We start from the raw sequence: 25,587 nt of genomic DNA on the forward strand, positions 1-25,587 counted from the left end.
TCAAAATAAGAAGTTTCCTGTGAATGGTTACTGAAAAAGGCATGCAATGCAAGCTGCTTACATAGTCAACTTTAAACTGATTGCAAGGCCCAATAAGCGTAACTAAGTAGCTAGCTAGCACAATTTACAAATAGCTAATTTGCTATCTTCTCAAGTTTCTAATAAAAAGAGACATTGATTTACATGATCAAGCGGGACGTGTTATACAAACACATCAATGAAATGGTTTTTCCATATGATGTGCAAGGGCAAAAGTAACTCTGAAGAGTAAGAGATGATTTTTTTTTTTTCTAAATTAATGGAACTGTTGCTGGGAATGCATTTACTCTTTGTTGTTGGCAGAGCGCTCCTTCCTCTTTCCACCAAGAATACGGGAAATCTGTAAACCTCTGCTGAATGCTTGGTTGAAGAGCATTCGTGTTTGGAATTCAGAAACAAATGGAAACCAAGCCAAGAATGCAACTGGGGTGAACAGGAGCAAGCCCATGATTATTTCATATCCACGAGCAAGCGCCTTGATTGATCCCCAAAATCCAGTTTTCTCAATCAATGGCTTACTAGCTTGTGCAATCTAAAATGAAAACAAAAAGAAAGCAGGAAGAAAAGAAACAAATATTAGGTTTGATAAATACCATTGACAACAATTGAAGCCCACATCTGCATAGACCTTGGAAAAAAGAGAAGGTAAAGACCAAAAGAGAGTAAATAAAATAACATATGGAACGACTACCGTGATAGTAAGATAGTTTACTGACCTGGAGCAATCCCCAACCCGTTGGCATGAATGCAAGAATGCACACTACGATGTCCCGAACTGTCATATGAGGAACTGCTATTAAGGTAATGAAAACACCAAGGAATGTCAGGGAAATTAGAACCTTGATCAATCGAAACAGAAGCTGGAAGTTTGCACTTAATCGTCGCCTTCCAACTGACACAAACTGCAAAAGGTTCAATCAAAATATTAAGATATAATTTAATTTAAAACTTATTGCTGTCATGATGTGATATCAAGGGATAGAGTTTCCTATGAGTTTATTCTCAGACATGAGAAGGAGCATTTACGTTATGCTTCAATAGAAGTCTGAAGGCTTTTGCTACTTACCTTCATCAAAAACAATACTGAAATGATCACAAGCCATGAAACTCCATAAACCTGTTAACCAGATCAAATTAATTAGAATTATTGTAGCTACCCAGTTTATTAACATTTCTTAATGTTGAAGAAAAACACAGCATATACCAGAAAGCTTTTGCTCTTTGTAATGTTCAAATGATATACAAGCCCGAAATGATAGATGAAAAAGCGCAATGATAACAATATCTCAACAATAATACCACGCTTCCCAGAATATCGGAGATGATCTTGTTCCTGTTCCCACCAAGATTCCCAACTTTTTTCTGGAGGAACACCTATCCCCCCACGGTTGCTTATCCATTTATTCCAATCTGTCCAGTCATCAACAATCTTTTGCCACTCAAAGCCTGATGGATTGAAGAGGAAAGGAGCAAAAAGCCATGCCCCCACCATGAACCATATTGAAAAAGTGATCAAAACATATGAAACTACACCTCTAAATGATTGGCTAAATAATTGGTACACAATAAGCAGAATCATCAATTCAATGCCCTTAACAAAATGGCTGCGAGAATAGAGCCTGTAGTTCTCAGCAAACTTAGCATGGACCACTACAAAACCTCGACCAGTGCCTCTATATTGTGCACCCCCATGAAGCAATGTCCTTCCATAATAGTGTGTCTTTGTTCCCAAAGAAAATGTGAAGAAGACAGGAGCCAACTGTAATTGCATTAATATGAAATCAGTTAATGCACTACGGAAGCCTCTTTCCAAACCGATTTCCATCATCATAGGCAAGGACATCAGAAATCCAATTTGCACAATAGATTGAGAAGCAAGAGCTACTTGAAGAGGCTTATTGTCTCGAATACCACGTTGAGTGCTCAGACTCTCTTCAAGTCCACTGAGAACAAGATAAAGGCGGCCATAGAGGAACACATAGACTGTGAGCACAGTCAGCTGTCAAAAACACAAACAAAGTTATTCACATAATTATATGGGACCATACAATATATATACATAGGCAAATAAGTTATATCTCATACATACCAAGGTACTGAAATAGAATCCAACTGTGGTGAAATAACATGACAGCATTCGGAAGAAATCAAATCGGTGCCCAAGCCTATATATGTCACGACTCAATGTCTGCTCACCATTTCCATTAGCTATCTTTGCCTCAAACATTGAGATCTGTTGAAGGCCAACATCCCTCCCCTTACCAACTTGTATATATTCATGATGAGTAACATTGCCTTCACGTAATGTAGAATTGAAACCTGCATACCATGGAGAGATGCTAAGATAAATGGCCAAGCTAAATCACAAACTAATTTAGTCTAGTACAAAACAAGCTCTCCAGCTAGAAAATGCCTGCAAATATGTCCTCGCTTAAGTTGATGCCTTTGGAAGCTTTGCTGATACCACCTCTAGGAATGTGGAACAGTCTATCAAACACATCTGGATGACCATAGTGGAACCGAACTCTGAATGAGCAGCAGAAAATTATGGATTCAGTGCATCAGATATGAACATTAAATAACCAAAAGACACATCAAGTGGGAAAAATGTAACTGAAAAAAAATGTAAATTTTGGGTGGAGAAACTTCATTCATATCATAATTTCATACATGAACACAAGCTTAAGAAGGTAACTGTCCATATTATAGCTTCAAACATTTCATTTCACAGTTTGGAATTCATCTATTAATTGTAGCTGGTCACTTGTATTAGGCTTAAAAATCCCAAAATGATATAGTGGTAAAATATGGGTGCAGAAACCTTGAACACCATTGAATATTTTAAGAGAACTAAGAGAAAATGGTTTAAACCTCAAAAAGACTGGTTGTATAGAATTTTTTTATAGGGGAGATAACCATTGGTCAACTAAAGAGAATTTTTAACCCAAACATTTGAACTTTGGAAAATTATATAGAAACATTGAAATTTTGAGTCATCATGACTCCACTGTAATTTTAACAATCTAAATAAAAGAAGAAAAAGCAATTTACATTCAAAGGATTTAATGCTAGTGCTGAATTGAATTTTATTTTTATTGATTCATGAATTTACATTGTTTGATGCTGGTGCGACAGCCAGTTCCCTCTGCCCAAGTGATGTGTCCTGGGTTCTAGTCTAGGAATTGGTCTTTCCAAAAATTGGGAGTAAGGCAACCTACCTATCACCTCTCCCAAACCCACAGAAGCAGGAGCTTATGCACTAAGTATTGACGTCTTTTCACATTATGTCATTAGAAAATTTTACTTCCTTGACTTAATGACCCAGTGTTCAGGCCTATCAACAATAACTTGACAATATAGATAATGGATCAGAAAAACCTGCTCAAGCCACAAATGGCACAGAGATTGAAGCATTGCAGGAACCATAATTTGCTGCACAAGTATGAAACTTAGATTTTTTGGCCCATTGGGCGTATGAGCTATTCAAATGAGAGGCAGCTCTCTTCCATCCCTTAAAACCCATAACCCTTGTGTAGGCCGGATTTTGTTCTATGCTTCTTGTACCGAAACAAGCAGGTTTACTACCTAAGCTAGATGAAATGAAACTTAGATTTCTTGTAAACTTATACTTGAAGATAATATATGTTCATACACAGATATTTTTTTTGATAGGTTTATATACACACACAGATAATATATGTATAGAGAAATCTTACTTTAGAGGGTTAGCTAACAATCGCTGCCCAATAGTTACAAAACTATTCTCCTGATTTGACATAAACCATGCCAGAGATGAGACACTGCACTAATAACAAAATCATCATGAGCTACACAAAAATCACATATATGTAGTCTTATTTACCAGCAGCACAACAACCAAAATCCGGATTGAGATAAGCAATGCCCATAAAAGTACCTGCCAGTGAATATATGCTCCCGAAGTCCAAGGATGGTTGGAAGTCTCACACCATTTTTTTTAAGAAATTCTTGAAGCAAGTTCCTCATTTTGAAGGCTTCTTCCATATAGTTATCCTGTTGAAAAATTTACTTAACAATCTGATTTTTGCCTATGAGACTAAGTTCCCAAAAAAAGTGTGCACAAGTGCACATACATAGACCCACATACAAAAAACCATATATATTCCTGCAGTACCTGATTCATATCTATTGTTTGCAGGCCTTCCCCACGTGTAAAAATAATGGCATGATTTTGATTTTCTGGCTTCCCCTCACCCAATTTTGCATCCCCAGGAAGCTTTATCCTATAAATAACCTGCAATAGAATATCCAAACAATAACTCATGAAGCATTACACCTGGTTGGGAAAAGTTACGGAACAATGCTGGTCCTATCATGTCTATGGTTGGATTCAAATGAACAATCATAATATCGTTCCAATTCTGAGAGCTGCAGGATAGAAAAAGAAAAGACAGAATATAAAAAATTTTGTTCAATCATCTGTCAATCATTATAATCTCTTGAAACAGACCACAAGGTCATCTCTATATATGTATCACTTGTGAATACAGGAGGCTGTGCCAGAGAAACAAAAAGTCTGTATAAAAGTACCATCAGTGTTTAATTTCTTGAGTTATCTGACCCCATTTCCAGAATAATCTAACACTTGTACCTGGTCCAAATTTTGTACTGGCTCAGATGAATCAATTGACTTTGTTGGTGGAGCAGCCTTTACAAGAGCTGAATAATAGACCTTTTGAACAGTTTTTTTGGAGTTATCTTTACAAGGTTCTTCAACTTCGTCAATGTAAGCTACCCGAAGAGATGGGTACCTGAGAGAAGGAAAGTAGGATATGTAAATAACAGTTGCTTAGAGAAACATTAATATGACAATAATTGAATTTGGAAGAAATACTTTGTCATAAGCCTCAAAATGTCTTTGGCACGAGGATGACCAGAGCGTTTGTCAATTCCATACTGCTGGCATGACACCACATATGTAAACTTCAAGTCAGCTAATGCTTGACATTGTGCCCATAATGACCTTTCACTCTTTAAGTTTTCCTCAATATCTAATACAGCAGCCTTATAGCCTTTCATTAGATCTGAATAAATGCAATTAACATTTATAAAAATAAGATGGTGCACTATGAAAGAAAAGATGAAATTACAAGTTCACAACCATGTTTTCCATAATCACCTTCATCCTTTGCCATATCCAGAAAGGCCTGAAGTTCCAAAGCTTTCCGATAATACATCATGCCTCGAACTTATTTGTTGAGAGTAGGGTGATGATATATGCAGAGAGCACTCATTATCAGATAAAGGCAAAAGAATGCTTCTTCATGTCAGAGAGATAGAGAGAGAGAACTTATACCAGTTCTGGTCAATGTCTGGCCTCTATACGATGCCCATAAACGGAGTTCTTCTTCATGTTCGTTTCCTCTGAGTTCTTCTTCATTACTACACCCAACCCGTTCTAGAAAATTTTTCCATTCATCTGTAGTAAATGACCATTTTATGGAAGAGCAAGTCAGTTTTGCCAACAGAAATGATACTTAAAGATAACATAAGTAGTTCCAAAAGAGGTGGAGGAGGAGGAGAACCTGGAAATATCTTTTGCAAATAAAAAAGTATTGTAACTCCATCTTCTTCAATTAGCTTTTCCAGGTCATTTATAGAGAAAAGAACATCCTCTATATAGTAAGGAGTCAGGACACTACAAAAGAAATAACAAATATGTCAGGTAATATATGCTGCAACTAAGATATATTGTGAAAAGAGAGAGAGTGAGAGAGAGAATTTGCATAGAAAATTATTTTAAACAAAGAGAAAAAGGTGAAACCAGCCTTCAGATCTTGACTTAAAAGTAAGAATTGATCCAGACCCACAAACCCAAGGGGCTACAACTCATTAAGTTTTACAGCAATATGTGCAGTACATGTATACAAGGAAAACTGCAATATCTTCTGTCAGAAAAGTTCAATGCTTAGAGAGCTTACGAGAAAGAAAGCATATTTCGAACTTTGGGTGCAGGAGGCATCTCCATAAACAATGAATTGGAGAAGAAAGAAATACGCCTTCTAGCTTCCAAGTTGGATGGCACATCCATAGCAGACTCCTTTACGGTAAGCAGTAGATGAAGCCTTTTAATCTGTATAGACAATAATGGAGTTATGCTGGAACAGAACTTGGAACTAATCATAAGCAGTGCCAAAGTTGAAAATTAAAAGGAACTTTTCTATTGTATGCAATTTATTTTAGATGCACTTAATTATCTCAAATAAGAGAACAAGAACAAGGCTATTTTTTTTGCAATACTAAAACGCATATTATATCAATCTATACATAACAAGGATTTACATATTTAATTGGCTTTGGTTCAAAGAAGAATTCAATTTTGGAGTTCGGAGTTGTTATGAGTACATTTGTGGTTGGGGGAAAATTGTAAAATTTTGCTATTAGTGTAATTACCTGCATATAAATATCATTCATGTGTACTAGGGTATATATTAATGAACCCTAAGCACACTTCCTGAAGTTAACCGGAGTCATGATCAAATTTTTTAACATCACTGCAACAAAGAATATTAAAGTAGGGTTGATGTATTAATCAATGCAATGGCCCTGTTAGCCCTCCCCCAGTTCCATTGGTGGAATTATGTAGGCAAGGACTGGCTCCTTTATTTTGTAAATGTAACATAGGTATTCCAAGGTAAAATTATTCACAGTAACTTTCACGTTTTGAGCTACATTTGTAATATTACAGTAAAGTCCTTGTTTTTCGTTAACTTCATTCCGTGCCACATTTGCTTGTACTTCTGGTGTTTGATGTATTCTTGGGAATTACATGTATTTGGGTTGTATACTTGAGCCGTGGTCAAAGCTGCTGAAGAGTAAAACTTGCGACCTGACTGCGACTTGAGTTGCCCACGAGCTGCACAAGTGTAACAAAAAGGAGAGTCCTTTATTTCAGCATGTTGCGAACTAGTCACGGTCACTACTTGCCTGAGGACAAAATTCCAGCACCTCATTCTTATCCTAAGCTAGCTCAATTTGTATCAACCCCAACCCAGTCCAATCCGCAAGAACAAAATGAGAAAACCCTAAGAGAGTACATGGAGAATTTTGTGAAAGCTTAGTGTGCTCATCCTTTGAGAGAGAAAACCCATAGCTTTTGTCTTTTCTTTCCCTCTCACCATATTCATATATTGAGTTGTGATTTCCCAAACACTCCATATTATCTTTGAGTGATATACCTTGAGTGATTATTGCTAGGAAGCACTGGAGAAGAAACACCACAAATTCAAGAGGTCTTGGTGGCTTACCATTGACCACTCAACGCGTGGACTCTGAGAAGTCAGTTGCTAGCTAGAGCTTGAAGGGCTCAAGTTCTAGGGGAGGTTTAGGCTTGGAGGGTCTTTATTCAATCTTGTGATGCAACTATTCACTAGTGGAGATTTTGCAGCGGTGCCACAGAGAGGTTTTTTGTTGGGGGCATTGGTTTCCTCTTCAAAAACACATTCCTGTGTTTTCGTTTGGTTTGCTTATTTATTATTCCATACTTTAGATTGCTTTGTAATCATTTCTATATGAATATGCATGAAATGGGATCTAGATAATCACTTATATTGGGCATTAATTGTTTCTTTTCATAAGTAATAAACTTTAATAAATCACCAAAATTGCCAGGTATACAGAAAAAAACCAAATCAACGTGTGATTTAACCATAAAATTGGTAATTGGCGTATCTTTCAACTACAAGTATAACTTACTTTTTCCTTCCAAGCTTCTGTTTCTCGTTTAACAGGAAATCCAAGTTCACCAAAAAACTGATATTGTTGATCAAGGGGTTTCATTCCCTCATCTTTTCCATGATAGCCACCACCATGACTTGACTCTACCAAACTACATAAGAAAAACAACAAAAGGATAATAATAATATCAGCACATTAATCTACTTCAAGGAGATAGTTGCACCCAAATAATTTACCTGATAACCTCATCTTCCAGTATGTCTCTGGTCACAATTTCTAGCATGTTGAGCAAGACAATTACAACCTGATCCTTATCCTCCTTTTTATTCTCTAACTGTTGTAAGTATTTAGAATCCAGTTATGATTTATTGCCAACTTTGGTTCAAAAGAAAAATGTGAAGGTCATCAGTAAAACAATTACCAAATATTTAATGAGCGTAATAAATTGTTCATAGAGGCTAGGGAGGGCACTCATATTCAATTCCTTTATCAAATCTTCGTTTTCTATGTGATTTTCAACCTTCAAGAAAATTTCATTTATAATCCTGGACAGAGCAAACCATCAAAGAGAAAACACAATACATTAGGACAGATGAAATTATACTCCCCTTGCTCTTTTGATTAGATATATATCAGTTAGTAGCAAACTCACTCTTTTTCACGTTTTCCAAGAACCAAAGAGTTAATTATATTTTTAAATGAAGCATAGCACTCGCAAACAGCAGAAGTCATGTAATGATCTTTTTTCAACCTCTTCTTCAACTCATTGTCTCTTTTGTTGCTGTCTTTAGCCATATCCAATGCTACTGGAATCTACACAGCAGGTACAGGTTTAATTCAGTTACAGGTTTTAGTGTAGCTAATGGAAGAAATTTAACTCAGAAGTAGATTAACCTTGCTAGCAAGTAAAAATGGAGGCCATTGGATAAGATCCAGACCACTTGCCCAGTATGGAACAAGCAACAGGTCCATTTCCCTGCAAATTTTACATCTAAGGTTTTAATTCCCAAGGCCCAAAATATTTATTAAAAAAGAAGAGCAACACTTAAGGTTCACCCAAGAATCAAGGAAAACATATCCAACGCTGGAACATCATTTTACCAGTTAGTTATTAGATCCTCCTCTCTAAAACTACTGATTATTCTGTTCCACAACTGAGCAAACTGTGCTGCATTCTTCCCTTTATCAGATGGAATCTGAAATAAACAAGCAACTCATTAAGACTCAAAAAAACTGCCTTGTAGGCACCAAAAGAAACAGGTGCCGAATTAGGTTTGTTAAATTAAAAATTGTCCAAAAAGCTTAAACTATTAGGAAATGGTGAATTTAATTCTCTTAAACATAATTCTAACATTCCCCCTCACATGTGGGCCCAACATGTGGGATTTTTAACATTTTTAATGGAAGGTAAAGTAGAAACAGGAATCGAACTCAAGATTTCCTATTCTGATACAATGCTAAATTACCGATTCTCCCAAAAGTTTATGCTTTTAGGAAATGGTGAATTTAATTCGCATTAACATACTTCTAATGGGGTTAATTGATCATTATCATGGTATTTAATAATAAAAAACAATAACCAAACCTCATCAAATTTGCTAGAGAAAGTGGCCTTCAGTCCCTTCTTCTTTGTTTTCTCATTCCTTTCCACTGGAATTAAGCAGGCATTAAAAGCACCTGGCAGTGATTCGAATCGAGACCTCAGCATTACCAATGTTCGAATCTGAGAAGTCAAACAATGGGTGGAGTGTTCAAGACACTTATTAAAGAATTCAAGCTAAAGGAAACCTCAATGTTTTTATTAAACTCTTCAATGGTTTTATATAAATTTTATGTAAACAACAAAGGAGAAAGAGCTACTCTGTGCTATTAACATATAGGAATGGGGTACTCATGTAAGAGCTTATCTAAACAGAAGGTTTGAGAGTAGTCAAAACCAGAAAATTACATGTATATGCATGGAATTCAAGATCCCATTAAATATCTACATTAGGACATTCCTTGGCAGCAAATCAGGAGTAAAGGTGAAAACATGCTTGAAAATATAAATCCTCATGGAGTTCATGCCAACAATGCACCAATGAAAGTAAAATTAATCAAGCAAAAAACATCTTAATCTACATTAAGGCCCATCAAAAATGATAACAGACTAAGAGAGTGGAGATTACTTAAAAATATATGAACATAGAATAAATAATATATATTGATAGTTTGATAGTTATAACAAGAGGGGAGGGGGGATTTGAACCCTAGTTCTCCTACTAAAGGAGAGTAGGCTATGCCACTAAACTACAAGTCTCTTGGAAATAACATATACATGTGTGTGTGTGTGTGTGTACGCGCGCGTGTGTGTTCTCACGATCTTTTCATATTCTCTCTCATTTTCTATCATGATGTTCTAATAATCAATAGTTTCATAATAGACCAGAATCCTTCGAAATCATGTGGAAAGAGTGATGTACATCCATTCAAGCACCAACTATTAATGGGTCAGGTACATCTGAACTGTACTACATGTGCAAACTTATCAATTCATTTCTTTCTTTTAACTTCTTCTACCACTAATAATTTATATAAAGATTTCCTCTCGAAAGAACTATACAGATTGGACCCTTTCACTGTTGTTTGGTGATGCACGAAGTGTATGGTATTCAAGTATACTCTAAGCCATCTTCCCCATTATAACATCAAAGTCTTGAATCTAAGGATATAGGTTACCAAGAATGCTGAGAAAGTGAAAGCTCTGATATCAATTTGTTGTGAGTGTAGTCAATTATAGTGGGTTTACGTGAAATAGAAATAGAAAATTTGAAAAAAAAATCAAACAAGAAACTCAAGATTTACATGGTTTGGTCTTAGGCCTATATCCATGGATAGTGCCAAGGAGAATGTTTTACTAGGAAAATAAGGAGATTACAAGAGTGGCACACGAGCATCATAAAACCCAAATACACCCAAAGAGCTCTCTCTCAACATGTAGACAACAGGAAAAAATCTTCTTGGTGCCATTCATGCAACCTTTTAAAATTCAAGCCACATAATAACAAAGAACAAAAGAAGGAGCTCCACCAACCTCTCCAAGACGGCGAAATGCACCATATAGACCCCCAAATATCGTGGAGAAGATAGCATACCAAATCTGAGTATCCATAAAGTAGACCTGAAAAAGTTACTTTCATTAGAAACTCATATGAAAATAAATAGAGCTAAAGAATTATGGAGCAGATAGACACCAGGACAAACATAACTTACAATAATTATAGGAGACCAAATTGCAATCACAACACCAATGTTGTTCTTGGCTGCAAACAGCAACTAATGACATTACAAACCATGTCCACAATAAATTAAAAAAATTCTTCCTACTCAAGCTATTACCTTGAGGGAAGAACTCATGCCACTGAAATGTTCTCACAGTAGCTTGCATTATTTGTCTTGTTGGAGCCACAAGAGGCCTAATCTGCAAAGAAGAAAATTTTCAGATAGATTTAACCAATGCTAGATCCTAGAATATATTACATCTATAGATCTAACATCTAACAATATGTTTAAATCACTTGACTACATGAATTTGTGGAATCAGTCAAACCAATTCAGTCAAATGTTCATGGTTTTACCATATAAGATTCTATCCAACTTACAATTAATGTTATACATGGTTGATCTCCTATGGACTGCAGAAAATTCTCTTTTGCACACCCATGCATATGCACACATATTCATTTGCAACTTATAATTCTAAAAATAATTTTTGTACGTTGTATATGTTATATAGTCTTAAATACACAGGTAAAAAGTGTGTTGGGAAGTTTGGAAAAAGAGGAGAGTAGGGGTAAGGGGGGAGGAGAAAAGAGGGGAGGGAGGGAGATGGTTACCCCTTACCCTTGTTTGGATGTTTTAAACATTAAGTGGGGGAACGGGAATAGATATCCATATCCTTTGTTTGGATGTTTTAAAAATTAAGTAGAGGGAGGAGAGGGGAATGGTCTTATAAATTGACAATTATGAATTTCATTTGCTAATTTCAAAGAAATAAATACAAATTGGCATCATAGGGGAAAAGCTGACAATTTAAAATTTTAATATAGGCAGAACTGGAACCCTTCCGTTCCGCTCCCCCTCCAAATTGACAATTATGAAAGACATAGCAGCAATAATAAGACTCATACATAAGCTCTGAAGAAAGATAAATGAAATACCTCTACGTAATAACTGAATGCTAATTTTGATACAATCAGGAGAACCCAAAACACAGTGTACCTAGAAATCAGAAAAATTAGAAGATAATCAGCAAGAGCATCAGTGAATCGCATTCAAGCCATGCTGACCCAAAAATCAAACACTGTTCTCTTACTTGATAAGAGAAATCGTGCTCTCATGCATTGCCCTTCCAACATAGAGCCGAGGCTGCAAGATATCAAAAGGTTGAAAGAAAAATTTAAGATGGTAGAGATGCTGTATGGAATGAATTAAGTTAAACAGTAACCTAAAAATGAGCTTCACATGTCATACCCATAGGCATGCAAAATGTAATGTTCGTTCAGCAATAGACAATTATCATTGAAAAGTTTTAAAACATGCATCTGCATACCTGAGACCACCACATCATGAGCATCACAACCTTATAGTTTGATCCTTCAAGAAATCGGCGAATGAATGGGAACAGAAACAACACTGTGCAGAGCATGTTTGGAGATAAGTAAATGAGGACAGCCAAAATGAACAAAGATGGTGAACTTGGACTGTTTCCAAACCAACTCTTAATGGTCTGTGCAAACCCCGGAGGATTTTTCCAACTATAGGCATATGCTACTGGTAAAAGTATGACCCATGCTGCAGCAGAAACAGCCTTCAAAATGTATCTTAGCTTGACATGTAATGACATGCTCTGCCTTGCTTTCCAGCTCAGGACTATATCAAGGACAGCTGCAATTGTTCCAAAATAATAATAATAACAATAATAATAGCAGTAACACAAAAATAATCAAATCACAACTATCTTATAAAGCAGGAGACTGTCATATTGATAATTGAATGTAAAGATGTATGTGAAGGATAGGGTGGGCTTCTTTATATTACTGAGTCTTAAGAAAATGCCCAAACTTTTGCAAAACTAAAATATGCTTAGGCAACGAAAACCAAAAACCCCAAACAGGTTTTAGCAAAACAAGCAGGAGACTTAAAAAGACCAAAATCAGGAAAATGTTGAAGAGAACTAATGGTTGCTAGGGAATTTTCACCCCATTCTCTTGTAGGACACACTTTGATATTTTAGTTAATCTTGCAAATCAAGGTGCTTGAATTCACTATCTCTATTTTGGGCCCTAATAAAGTACATCTTCTTTTTTTAAGTTTTGTGCATAGTTAATGATTTTGACATCTTGATGGAGAAGTATGTTCTTGTTGGTACATTGTATTAATTCTTGCCACGTATTGCTTCCTTGAGTAGATTAGTGTCATTGATTTTGTTCATAACCAGCCTCTAGCCCGGAAAAATGTGGAAGGTTGTGGTATGTTGACAGTCAGTTTAAATTTTAGTCAATCTAATAATATTATGAATTGTGGCAAAATTATTTGATGTCATCATGCCTAAGGACTAGCAAAATAGAGACAAAATAAGAAATTTTTTTTCTTTTCGTCAATTCACCAAAACTCCCAAGCAGCTGTATTAATTCCTATGCAGCTGATTTTCCCTCTAGATAATTGATTTAGAGACAGACATGTCTACTCATTCACAGTTCGACATGGGTGTCATAAATGGTAAATCCCAAAAATCTAGATATGTGGAGATGGGAAGTATTTGACTGAATATATATTTGAGATATTTATTTCACTGTTTGCATGCCAAAAATCAATGTATAATGAAACATTTAATAAAGAAACTATGTTTAACAATCTTATAATTCTAAATGTACTAAAAAAAAAATGAAGGAGGTATTTTATTATTTTGGATATTATTTTGGACATGGATGTTGCTTCCTAAGTGTTTAGCAAGCCTATTTTCAAATTGGAGAATCCATAAATCATAGATTATCAAATGTGCCCACAACCCTATCTTGCCATGACTCCTAGATGCAATTCTGATGAAAACATATCTGTTAGGTTTTAGTGTTGGTGCTTCCTATGAAAAAACATGTCAAACGTTTTTGAATTGGTTGTATTTTGGGTTAGCTTAAAAATCTGTCAAGAGCTCCTGTTGAAAGAATTTAAGAACAAGTTTTTCATTTTTCGCCCAAGCGCAACTTAGTTTGCTCAAGCAAATGAATCTTGCGCAAGGAAAATGAAGACTCACTCGAGCAAGAAAATAATGCATACAGAAACTTCTCCAGTATTTCACCAACATTCACTCGAGCGAATTCATTAAGACTTGCAATCCGAGTTCTGCTAGAAGAAGGATTTGTGCTCAAATTTTACCCTATTTTGTGCACCTATATAAACCACTTAATGCATGTCTTTTTGAAAGAGAGAAAGGCTTTTTATACCATAGCAATATAGAAGAAACCTTGTTACTTTCTTTCCTTGTGCCAAACTGAAAAATATATAGATTTTACCTTCTCATCTTTTGATATTTTTTATTCAATTTTCTCTCTGGCACATCACATTTCCACGTCCTCTCTCTCTCCTCTCTCTTATTTTTATTCAATTTTCTCTCCCACACACATCCCCACGTCCTCTCTTTCCCTCTTTCTCTGCCTCTCTTCATCAAATGGAGCCACATGATAAAATATATTTGTTTTGTTAGTTTTTTTAACATAGATGAGGTTTGTTTTAGATTATTTTAATGTGTTGTAATCTAAAAATAGAAGATGTGATGTAGGGTTTATTGTAAAGTGGTGTGTTAAAAAAAATAAAGTAACTTTTTGATATGTCCAAATAGCATTTTTTTAGAACATCTGATGTTAATTCTTTAAGGCTGAAGAACAGAGATATAGCACAAGTAGAAGAGAAGAAATAAATAGAAAGAAAATAGCCAAATACAGTTTTGTCCACATGCATGAGATTAGAAATAAATAATGCACCAACAGAACCCGTTCAACTGGTTTCCTACCTTGTACAAGCTTCAATATTGCAGCAGTTATGAAGATACTCAACACCTTCTTGAAAACATCACCCTCAAATACGGAACTTAAATTCCCTGACCCATTCGAAGCAAGGATGATCATCGCCTAAATTAGACAGAGTATTTGAACATTGTTCATAATATTAGGAAGGGAAAAAAGGCAGGAAACACAATGATAAGAAAATTAGAAAAAGGATTACCTGTAAACACAAAATATAAAAGCTCCACATTCTATCAAAACTTCTAAAGATATGCCAAAATGAGCGTATTTCAACAAAATAAGTTTTCCCAATCCATCGATCACCAGTATAAGGTTTCTCATCCTGAATATCAATAATTTCCACAATTAGAAATGCAATAGTTTTAACCAAAATCAGGTTGACAGATTTAGTAATGAGAAAAATATTTTTTTTTTAATGGCAATTTTTTAATGAAATTGGGCAATTGAATAAATTTGAAACTTAGAGAACTCAACTGAACAAAAGCAAAGTTAAAATACTAAAATGAATTTTTGTCAAACTTAGAGGGTGCAATTTGCATTTTAGCCCTTTTTTTTTTTTTTTAAATGCAAATTATAGTTCTTAAAAATCCTACTTTGTCAACTCTAGCAATAGGGTTTATATTCTCCTACAAAAGGGGAATAGAATTTACAAGCTGAGCATTGATACCCTAGTTAACTTAGTTGATATATATATATATATATATGGAATGATTTTAAGTTACACCTAGTGTGACTTTAACCAATGTTACACCATTTATTAACTTTTTATTGGATTTATATTATGAAAATCCTACGGTTGGATTACATGGTCTCTATGTTTTTAACACGCACTCCAAATTTCGTGTTAATCATCTTTCTATTCAATCCACATAATCATCTTTATACATAATTTTAAAGTACAAAAATTTGAAATCTAAACATTTGAATGATGACATAGTTACTAATGTTTGATCATATTGAAATTTTTTCATCATGGAGGATACGTGAAGAAAATGTAATCCAAAAGCAGATTTGTCAAAAGTTGGATCCAATAAAAAGATATTGAGAGATGTCAAATTCCCTAAAATTACACTAGGTGTAACTTTTATATATATATATGTATGTATGTATGTATGTATGTATGTATATGTGTGTGTGTGTGTGTACATTTATATATATAAGGTCCAGAGTGATAAATGTCAGCTGTTTAAAGCCCAAAATTAAAAGAATGTTGTTTATTAAGTGAAGAGCAGTTTATGGTCTTCAATGTATGTGCTACTCTAAAATGACATTAATAAGATTAAGAAACTAAGTGGACTAGTGGCATATTGTATAAAAGATCCATATCATTGACTATGACAGTTACTATAAATACAGGAATTTAGGAAGACAAAGAGCAGAATATTAATGTGTGGATACAACAATAGAAACCTATAAATCTATTAATCATAATTAAGTGTACAGCAACAAAAGCAATAGCTGTTGATACTAACTATGCTAGTACTACTAGTAGTTTTAAGTCATTACTGCTCTCAAGAAGGACATCAATGTCTCCATATTTGTACACCTGCATCTGAATTTTGTATTAACATACACACAGGGAATGGATACTTCAGATAGTCCGGGGCCTTACTCCAGAGAATAAGGGCTCATGTACAGGTTGTCTTCAAAGATCCTTGCCCAATTTGGTAAGATTGAATGTGTGTGTGCACGCACGCACACACACATATTTACAAGAAAAAAAGAAAAAATCAATCAGTGCATGGTATTTTGAAAGGCAGCACTGTTTACCATCCATTATAGGCTTCCTGTTCTTTCCATAATGAGTTTGAAAAGACTGATTGGACAAATTCAACTGTGGCTTTCTACTTAAGTTCCTGATATAGTTGCTAGCTTTCTCCTGATCTAAATAGTTCCTCAAATTAATCTGGTTACAATTGACTTAATACTGTTTCCTGGCTGTTTGTTGTTGATTTGTTGAACCCCAGTTCAAACTTGTTCAGGACTTATTCTTGTAAGGTTCTCCAATCCCACTTAAGCTCTACTGCAAAACCTAGGTCTGCAGCAAGTGGCTTTTTTGCTCTTGTCTATCCTCTTTCATTATATCTTTCTCCCAAACCCTGGATTTTGGCTCTTTCTTCTCTGATTCAATTCCCTTATCCCCTATCTTTTCATTTCAATAATTACAGTAACCTAGCCTTTACTTTTTGTTACATCTGATTCCTCCCTATTTAGTATTTACCCCAACCTTATATTTCTCTTCTCTAACTCTTCCTCACCTAGGCAGTGTCTCTGTACATGTAAGTAATGGACAGCAATATAAGCCACATGTAAGAGGCAAATATTATAAATATAACTAGGAGCATGAAACCGTCTCCTCAAGATACAGCTTTTACATTTCTACTCTCATCTTCTCTCCTTCCATCTCCCTCCATTCCAAACATACCCTGACTGTATGGATATATGTTTGAAGCATATTTAGTACAAAAAAGCTTAAGATAGAGCAGGAAAATTCCCTGTTCCATCAAGGGACAATATTTCATGAATTTACAATGAAATAAGTTAAGATTCATTAAAAAATAAATCTTCATCAATAAAAGAAATAAATTTAGATTTATATTTTTCAAGAAAGATAAACAAGACTAGAAAACTAACAAACAAGCAACATATAACCCAAAATTACAACATACATCCTTTTTGTCAGCTCGAAGCTTTTCCGGAGGTTGGCAAAAGAAATCAGCATCAGCACGCATAGGCCAACCTAGCCGAAAACAATCAACTGACCTACAATTCACACCAACATAATTTTTAATAATATACTACATTCTGTACATATGAAATTCATATAAAAAATAAATAAATAAAAAAACCCATTGTACCAGAAGTATTCATTTAAATCATCATAATTTCTCCACTGAGAATGCTTTGCTTTTCCTCCTTTGTTCCTTTTAGCTTCCTGTAAAGCACAAAATAAATGGTAAGACAAAGCAGTCAAATATCAATAGAACAAAATGCATTTTTATAGACCCAACAGAACGTGCAGAAGCAACACCTTTGCTATTGTCTCATATATTGGAGTTACCACTTTCTTTAGAAAAGCCTCATCATCACCACCATAGACTGGCTTTACAGGCTCACCAGTCATTGGACTAATACTTCCAGCCAGCATCCCATACAACTCAAAAGCCATCTATAAAGATTGGAGTACAACAACTGAATAATTATACTTAAATCAATCGAGATACTCAATTTTCAATGATAGTAACCAATTCAATGAGACTATAAATATCATAAAAACTATAAATATGAAACATGTATAAGAACCTGAAAATTCAAAGCAAGTCTATTAAAATTTATTCTGAACATCCGTAATTTATCTTTTAAATTGGCCAAAGTTCAACCACTCCATACCTATTCTTCTTCTTCTTCTTCTTCTTTTTTTGGTTTGAGACCCAAAATTCCACAACTCAACTAAAGAAATTTTTTTAAGTGTAAGGCAGAATGTATGAAACATGGTAATGACCAGAATGTACTACAAATAAGTTTATGGAAAATTCTAATATACACCATGGTTCCACGTTTTAGAAATTTGCAATGGTATACTTGTTACAATGATATCACTGCATACTTTAAACCTACCAACCTCTAATGACTAGACACTTGACAATATCTCATAACTTGAATACAACCGTAAAGGTTTATTTATGGAATTATTATTTTAAGAGAAAAACCTCTATCTCTGTTTCCTAAAAAAGGGGGGGAAAGAAATATTTGGACATAATTAGTACATACTCATCAAAATGTTTAGACTAAACAAGCTAGATATTGCTTACTGATTAATATATTTATTAGTAAGTCCTTAGCTTGCAAAATTACACTACCTATGAAGTAAGTCTATGAGAACAACTAGGGTGGCACCTCTATCATATTGTATAAAGTAATTTCAAAAAACCACCAAGTCAGTGAGTTGACTTGCATATTCTTGCAGCCCATTCAACCCCGCATACATCTTCCAAACCTCTCCGACCAATAGATCATAAAATTACAAATAGGAACAAACGTGTAGCCCTTCACATCATGACCTTGGCATTCCCAACTACTCGCTATAGCACATCAAAAATCAAATGAAAAAACAAATTATGTATATTTTTTCAGTTATAATCTCTTTATAATATCTGGTAAAGAATTATTAAAAGTAATTTTGTCTTTATATTTTGGTTCCTTCAACTTCCATGCAACATCCCCACCCTTGAATTAATTCTCATAAGTATCTAAATCTCTCATACATCTCCTTACGATTTAGAGCCCTAAAGAAATGAAGAAGAAAAGCTAATTCTTTTTTCTCTCATTGCAATCTCAGGAACAATTTGAACTGTACATACATGATGATAAATATAGCAGAGGCATTCTGGCATGAATCTCAAGTTTGAAGCTTCTCCCCATATAAGAAGATATAAACCCATGTATAGTAATTTTCGCTGCTGCACTTCTTGTTGAATTGTTGGTAACCTGCCAATTAAAAAAGCCATAAAGTAAGAGCAATATATCAAATCATGAGTGCCTGACCATTTAGCATCAACTAGCATGAAAGAGAACAGGAAATACACAAACAGAGAAATTAAGGTGCTTTTTAAGTACCAACTACAGCAGAAGGAAGCAGCAGTATAGCACTGTTGCACACAACACTATAACTAATCCACTTGGCACTTCAAAACAAAACATATTTTTGAAATAAATAAAAAATAAAAAAATAGGAAGCCTCACCAAAGGCTACTTTTGCGATCCAAATACTTGCACCACCTTTTGTAGTTTTTAAAAAGTTTCTTCATCACTTCTGTCAGAGCACGATCATCCAACTAAAGAGGCAAAAAGTAGCATATGTTATGGAAAATTAAAGATTGTCTCAGAAAGTAAAAATAAAATCCCGAGCAATCTAAGAAAAATAAGACCTTGGGTTGCTGATCAGGCTTTGGGAATTGTCTTATGTGCACATTTGCAAGCAACAGAATCAAGTGCTCCCTTTGATTCTCAACATTATCCTTCTGTATATTAATAAATGGAAAGTAGCCTTCTGATTAAACATGAAAAATCAAGTAATTGTCAACAAACAATTTGGCAAGTCACCTGAAAACCAAACATGGCCTGAAGCCAGTCTAGAATGTCTTCATTTACTTTCTTCTGGTGGTCCTTTGGCCATGGCAAACCCCTGATGTTACGAAGTGCAGAAACACTAGCTTGAATCTGCAAATAAATAATTCAAAATCAAACTCAAGTGTGCAAGAACCAAGGAAAATCAACTATTTCACACCAGAAAACTGGAACAAACCTCAGGATATCTCATAATAGCCTGATTTTCACTATCTGGATCAAGAGGAAGAATATTATAAGGCTTATATAACTGTTTCTTCTCCTCGACCTTAGTGTGAGCTTGCAAAATCTACAATAGAAATCAAAAGGGAAATACTATCCAATTACCACAACAAAAGAGAAAATAGAAAATAATTACTACATCCATATATATAAATGCAACCACAGCACATGAGGGTTCTTGGACAAAAAAAGTATTCTTTTTAGAAAGTCCCAATAACTTGATATCATTCAGAAGTAAGATGTAAAATGCATTCAGTTTCACCTCATCAGACATTTCAATAGCCTCAGTCTGATTTACAGCCTTCAAAACCTCAAATAGGACAGAAGCAGTTTGATATGCTTTTGTAAGTTGGGCACTGAGTCAAGAACATGAACTTAATATCAAATAAATATAATGCACTAGAGCCAACCATCGAGAAAGTAATCAACAAGACATCAATTCTCTCAGAGAACCAACCGGTCATGTTTATCAGCAGCATTCTGCAAAGCTTGAATATACTTTTTGTAGTAATCCTGATAAAATCTCTGCATTTCTCGAGCATCACTCTTCGCCCTTCCTGCCAATGTTGTTTCATTTTCCTGAAAATAAAATAAGAGTGGATAAATATTTCTTCAAAGAGACCCTTGATTAGAAATTGTAAGGAATTAAAGCCAAAAGGTAATGACATCTTGAAACATTATGGAACACTTTTTAGAGAACTGTTATAAATGAGAAAAAAAGAAAAGTACAAGTAGTTCATGATGATGAACAACAAGAAACAGAAGAACCAAACAGCAAAACAAAAGATAGGGAAATCAAAAAGATAATCTAAGGGAAAACATAAACTCTGAAAGAGACAAAGAATCAATAAAGCCCCAACAACGAGCCCACTCAAAAAGACTATGTTGGCATAAAACCTTTAACTCATCCAACGTCTTCTCCATGTTCTCAAAGGAGCGACGATTTCGTTCCAACCAAACAATCCACATTAAGCACCCTGGAATCAAATTCCAAATATTCGAGTTGTGCTTCCCAAGCCATTGATGCCAGCAAGATAACAAACTCGCCGTTGATCTTCGCATAACCCAATATATACCAAAAGCCTGAAGCATGAAGGACCATAAGGTATGTGTAACAGGACAATGAAGCAGAAGAAGGTCTACCGACTCCCCATCACCACAACACATACAACACCGATTTACCAAAGGGCGATCCCTAAGCATGAGATTATCCAAAGTGAGAATCCGATTGTGCGCAGCTGTCCACAAGAAGAAGGCCACTCATTTAGGAATCTTTGGTTTCCACACACCCTTCCAAGGAAACAAAAGATTTGGATTACCCTGAATTGCTTGGTAATAAGATCGGGTATCAAACTTACCACCCCCTTTGAGCCGCCAATGAAGCATATACCTCCTATCCCCCCGAGGAATACGAGAATGGATAAGCTGAAGTAGAGAGTAAGATGCAGCTAGCTCCCAATCTTCAAAGGCTCTAAAAAACCTTAAGTCCCACACTCTGAGAGTACCTCCTTCCGGAGTCTACAAAACCTCAGAGATGAATGCATCCTTTGCAACTGAACAGACATAGAGCTCAGGATAGAGGTCTTTTAGGGTATTATCCCCAATCCACCTATCATGCCAGAAGCGGATATGGGTGCCTTCACCCACTACAAAAGACAAATGCTTAGAAAAACTCTCCCACCCTTCATGAATGCTTCTCCAAAGACCACAACCATGAGTCCTCCTGCACACTTTCGTACACCACCCCCCATGACCCTCACCGTATTTTGTGGAGATTACTCTCCACCAAAGATGGGTAACTTCATGCCCAAAACGCCACAACGATTTCCCTAATAGAGCTTGATTAAACAACGCCACACTTCTTATCCCTAAACCACCCAAAATGGAACACTTTTTAAGGTAGAGGAAATTAGTTTTACTTCAAAAGGGGAAAAAAAAAAAAAAAAAAAGGGAGAAAGCAGATAGAAGGCACTGAACATGTATATCATTTAAAGTCAGTCATCACACAAAAGCAATATCTGAGATAAAAATACCAAATCACCATTGAGACTATTAAGCAGGTACAAGATGAGTTTGAAATGTTGTCTGGTTTGACCGCCAATTCTGGTTAGAGTAAGGTGTTTTCTAAGCTAAGTGCTGATCAGCACTTAGGGTCAGAAACTCCAATTCTCAAGTGTCCTCCTTTGTTTCTTGATTCCATTGAGTTCTAACTTGGTCCTAGCAGTTTGAGGAAGGTGGAAGAGTAGAATAATACAGCTGCAGTTATGAGACAAATATGAATCTCTTTGCTCAGGCATGCTCTATCATGATTGCTTGGGTAAAGCTTTATCTTAGAGCAATAAGCATTTGGGTAGTTAGAGTCCCACAAGAGAGCACATGGGAATGGAAACGGATCCTCAGCTTGAGGAACAGAGCAAGAAATTTTTTGAAATTTTCAGTGGGACAAGGAGATACTATCTTCCTTTGTCATGATTTTTGGCATCCTGATGGACCACCATATTCTAATTTATTTCCTCTGTTTTTTCTCTTTTTTCAATGAAGTTCATTACTTATCAAAATATATATATATATATATATATTATGAATACGGCCATATAGCTCTCTGTGACATGGCAAACAAAACGACAGTAAAAAAAATTTTAACTTCAAGATGATAAATGGTGTTTCCGTGTTGGCCCCTAGCTAGGTCTGAGGACTCACTCACTGTCTATCCAGACCAGACTACATGAAGTTGTTTTGAGTACCGCAGACTCAATTACTTAGCTTCCTTCAAAGGATGCTAAATATTAATGTACTGCAACTTGGAAGCACTTAGAACAAAACTCCCCTTTGTTTCTTGGTGGAAGTCGGTATGGTTTACAAAATCTATTCCAAATCATTCCTTTATAAACTAACTGGCAATCAGGAACAAGCTATCAACCAGGGATCAAACAGGTTAATTGCAGTTACACGGGAGACATTCTCTGCACTGATTGTAGGAATGAAGCAGCTGTCACCTACTTTCTGAGTGATCGTTTCACTAAGAGAGTTTGGCAGACTATATTAATTAAGTGTTCGATGAAGATAGTGAGACAAGTTTGGCAGACCATTATGAATGCTGTTAGATTGATACTTGCTGCAAGCACAAAAATGAAGAATTTGCATTCTGAAACAAGAAAAAAGGTGAAAAATTCCATTCCAAACAGGGTTCTCCATAGTACGTGGCATATTCCTTTTTTTCTGTATGCAGTTTTTTTGCCAGTATGTTTGTACTGTACTTACAGTTTCTCCTCTTATATTTCTCCATTCAGTTGAATGGAATTACTAATTCACTAAAAAAAAAAGCAAATCATGATAGGTATATGAATTTTCCTTCTATAAATTGTTACACCTTTGATCAAGATCCTTCTAGAATAATATTGCTTACTAGAGAAGAAAAAGTAGATTTAATGAGCAAGTGATTTTAAAGCTCACCCTCTCTAGACGTTGAAGAAGTGCAGTTTTAAATTGGCGAACACCACGTCCACTAGATGTAGGATCCAGTCTGTGAGCTTTTTCGAAGGCATAAAACCGACCTAATTCCAGCATTGACAAAAATACGCATTTGAGTTCAGATACATATCAGAGTTCAGAAAGCATCCCATTGTATTCATTAAGAGATATAAACCATGTTAAATTCGGACATAATATAGCATATAAAAATAGACAAAACCAAATGCAGTGATTTATTAGTTAGGATAAACAATAGAATCAACAAAGAAAAGAATGTCTTAGCAATTGAACAGCAAACTCAAATGTTATTGATTATAGAAAAAACCATATAAATAGTATAAGTGTAAGTTAGAAATAAAAGATCAGTACTTCCTGATATAAGTTACCAAAAGTGAAAAACTGTCAAACAGACAGAATGGATATTTTCTTGCTGAAGGGATCTCACGCATAGGAAGAGGAAAGACACTTAGAAGAACATGGAGTGTGTTTCTTTAAAGAGTATTTTGAGTATTTTTCTATTATTTAAGTGAGAGAGCACCATTGGATGTATTGGGGTTTTGGTATAGTGAGTGTCTCGTTTGTGATTTTGTTAGTTGGTATTGAGAGATTGCTTTGGGTGTAATGGGATCTGGGTTAGTTTATGTTCATAAGAGTTTTGAGAGTGTTTATGTTTGTAATGATCATGAGAGTTGTCAGTTTGATTTAAGAGAATTAATCATGTGATACTGTTGATGGTGAATTTTGGTTGCATCATCCATGAATGTAGGCATAAAGTTGGCAAAACCATGTTAAAATTTTGTCTTATATGAACGTTTTTATTTCTTGTTTTTCTGAATTCACTTTTGCTAATCCAAATTCCAACATAAGTTCTACCTCCAGAAAACAACGGAAGACCCGATATTTACATCATATACAGCTAACTGATCAAAGCAATTTTTTTCTTTTCTTTATTTGGATACAGATCAAAGCAAGTATAAATCAACATAGCTAAATCCACTGACTTCTTAATTCTAGTGGATCAAAGAGGATACTTAATCAGGTGTAGATACATACAAGCAAATATACAATTCAAATCATATAAAATAAAACTGCAACTTACAGAGATAAGCAACTCTTGGGTTGCTAGACTCGACTTCATTAGCCACACGAAGAATTGGAGCAATCTCGACCAAGGAAGAAGGCACCACCTCACTATCCAAGGTTGGCTCTCCTAAATTTCCAGCAGTCTGAGTCCGCAAAATCCGCCTAGGCGGTGGCTGATCAGACCCCCTTCTACTTGACATCTCTAGACCCCAACAAATATCAACTCAAGCCAACTTCTTTATCTGTCAAAACCAATCAAGCAAAATAGACAAACTCCCATCAGTTTGAATCCAAATTATAGGTCTGCCACAATTTCATCATATATAAAGTATAAAAACTTCACCCAACTGAGACATAACTCAATACTTGACTCCCTTTTTTTTCCCCCAAATTCAAGATATTAAAAAACATCAAAAGACAGAAGAGCAAAAACTCTGTATCTCTTTTGGTTCACTTCCTTAGTATCAAAGAAAGTGGAATAGTATTGTTTCTGTGATAACGAAGTACAGAAACAAAAGAAATAATGGAGTGTTTCCAAATCCAAATGTAAAGCATACCTCAACTAAGCCATCATATGTAGCTCTCAAAATGGTTGAAGCATTTGTTCAGTTACTGAGGCACAGATATACACAGAGAACTGTGTCTTAGACAGAAAACCAAAGAAGCAAAACAGAAAATCTTCAATTTGAAGAAGTGGGTTTCGAAGAAAAATAGGAACAGAAGTCAAATGAAATGAAGTGGATGAAGGAAGAGTGTGCCAGCTGCAGAGGACTTTTTAAGTAAACAAAAATATATGTAGCTTTTAGCTTTAAACATGCAGACACTTATTGTTAATAATAAAAAAATAGTACAGCATAAGAGAGAGTGA

General features: G+C 35.2%; 1 protein-coding gene across 2 annotated transcripts; it reads right to left on the reverse strand.

The window, feature by feature from the left end:
• On the reverse strand, positions 1 to 25,587 carry LOC112006610 (callose synthase 2). Of its 2 annotated transcripts, XM_024038901.2 has the most exons (43): positions 25,277 to 25,565; positions 24,736 to 24,961; positions 23,619 to 23,719; positions 20,623 to 20,744; positions 20,428 to 20,521; positions 20,122 to 20,232; positions 19,920 to 20,036; positions 19,745 to 19,837; positions 19,560 to 19,651; positions 19,178 to 19,304; positions 17,848 to 17,985; positions 17,675 to 17,751; positions 17,486 to 17,579; positions 15,016 to 15,138; positions 14,804 to 14,921; positions 12,347 to 12,681; positions 12,110 to 12,162; positions 11,955 to 12,015; positions 11,134 to 11,215; positions 11,008 to 11,057; positions 10,829 to 10,915; positions 9,341 to 9,478; positions 8,857 to 8,951; positions 8,650 to 8,731; positions 8,408 to 8,568; positions 8,177 to 8,300; positions 7,992 to 8,089; positions 7,774 to 7,906; positions 6,000 to 6,151; positions 5,604 to 5,716; positions 5,375 to 5,497; positions 5,198 to 5,266; positions 4,913 to 5,102; positions 4,670 to 4,829; positions 4,193 to 4,312; positions 3,956 to 4,071; positions 3,756 to 3,839; positions 2,453 to 2,565; positions 2,129 to 2,358; positions 1,244 to 2,038; positions 1,106 to 1,156; positions 756 to 941; positions 1 to 571 (listed from the first exon to the last, which is right to left on the reverse strand). In XM_024038901.2, the coding sequence occupies exons 2-43, from the start codon at positions 24,917 to 24,919 to the stop codon at positions 323 to 325; spliced, it is 5,841 nt and encodes a 1,946-aa protein (XP_023894669.2). In that variant the 5' UTR covers positions 24,920 to 24,961; positions 25,277 to 25,565; the 3' UTR covers positions 1 to 322. The 2 variants fall into 2 exon arrangements, with proteins under 2 accessions (XP_023894669.2, XP_065630403.1); XM_065774331.1 differs by lacking the exons at positions 1 to 571; positions 756 to 941; positions 1,106 to 1,156; ... (1 more) ...; positions 2,129 to 2,358; positions 2,453 to 2,565 and having other exon boundaries at positions 3,779 to 3,844; positions 25,277 to 25,587.

Source organism: Quercus suber, unplaced genomic scaffold (genome assembly GCF_002906115.3).
Source record: "Quercus suber isolate HL8 unplaced genomic scaffold, Cork oak 2.0 scaffold_90, whole genome shotgun sequence".
Classification (NCBI taxonomy): Eukaryota; Viridiplantae; Streptophyta; class Magnoliopsida; order Fagales; family Fagaceae; genus Quercus; species Quercus suber.

Bases quoted from the DNA above. Each gene is read 5' to 3' on its own strand.
- LOC112006610 (XM_024038901.2), bottom strand. From the start codon at position 24,919: ATGTCAAGTAGAAGGGGGTCTGATCAGCCACCGCCTAGGCGGATTTTG. The intron at 19,838-19,919 runs GTGACTTGCCAA...ATTAATATACAG, and splicing joins AGGCCATGTTTGGTTTTCAG to AAGGATAATGTTGAGAATCA. The intron at 2,566-3,755 runs GTAAGATTTCTC...CTGCTCATTCAG, and splicing joins TTGTTAGCTAACCCTCTAAA to AGTTCGGTTCCACTATGGTC.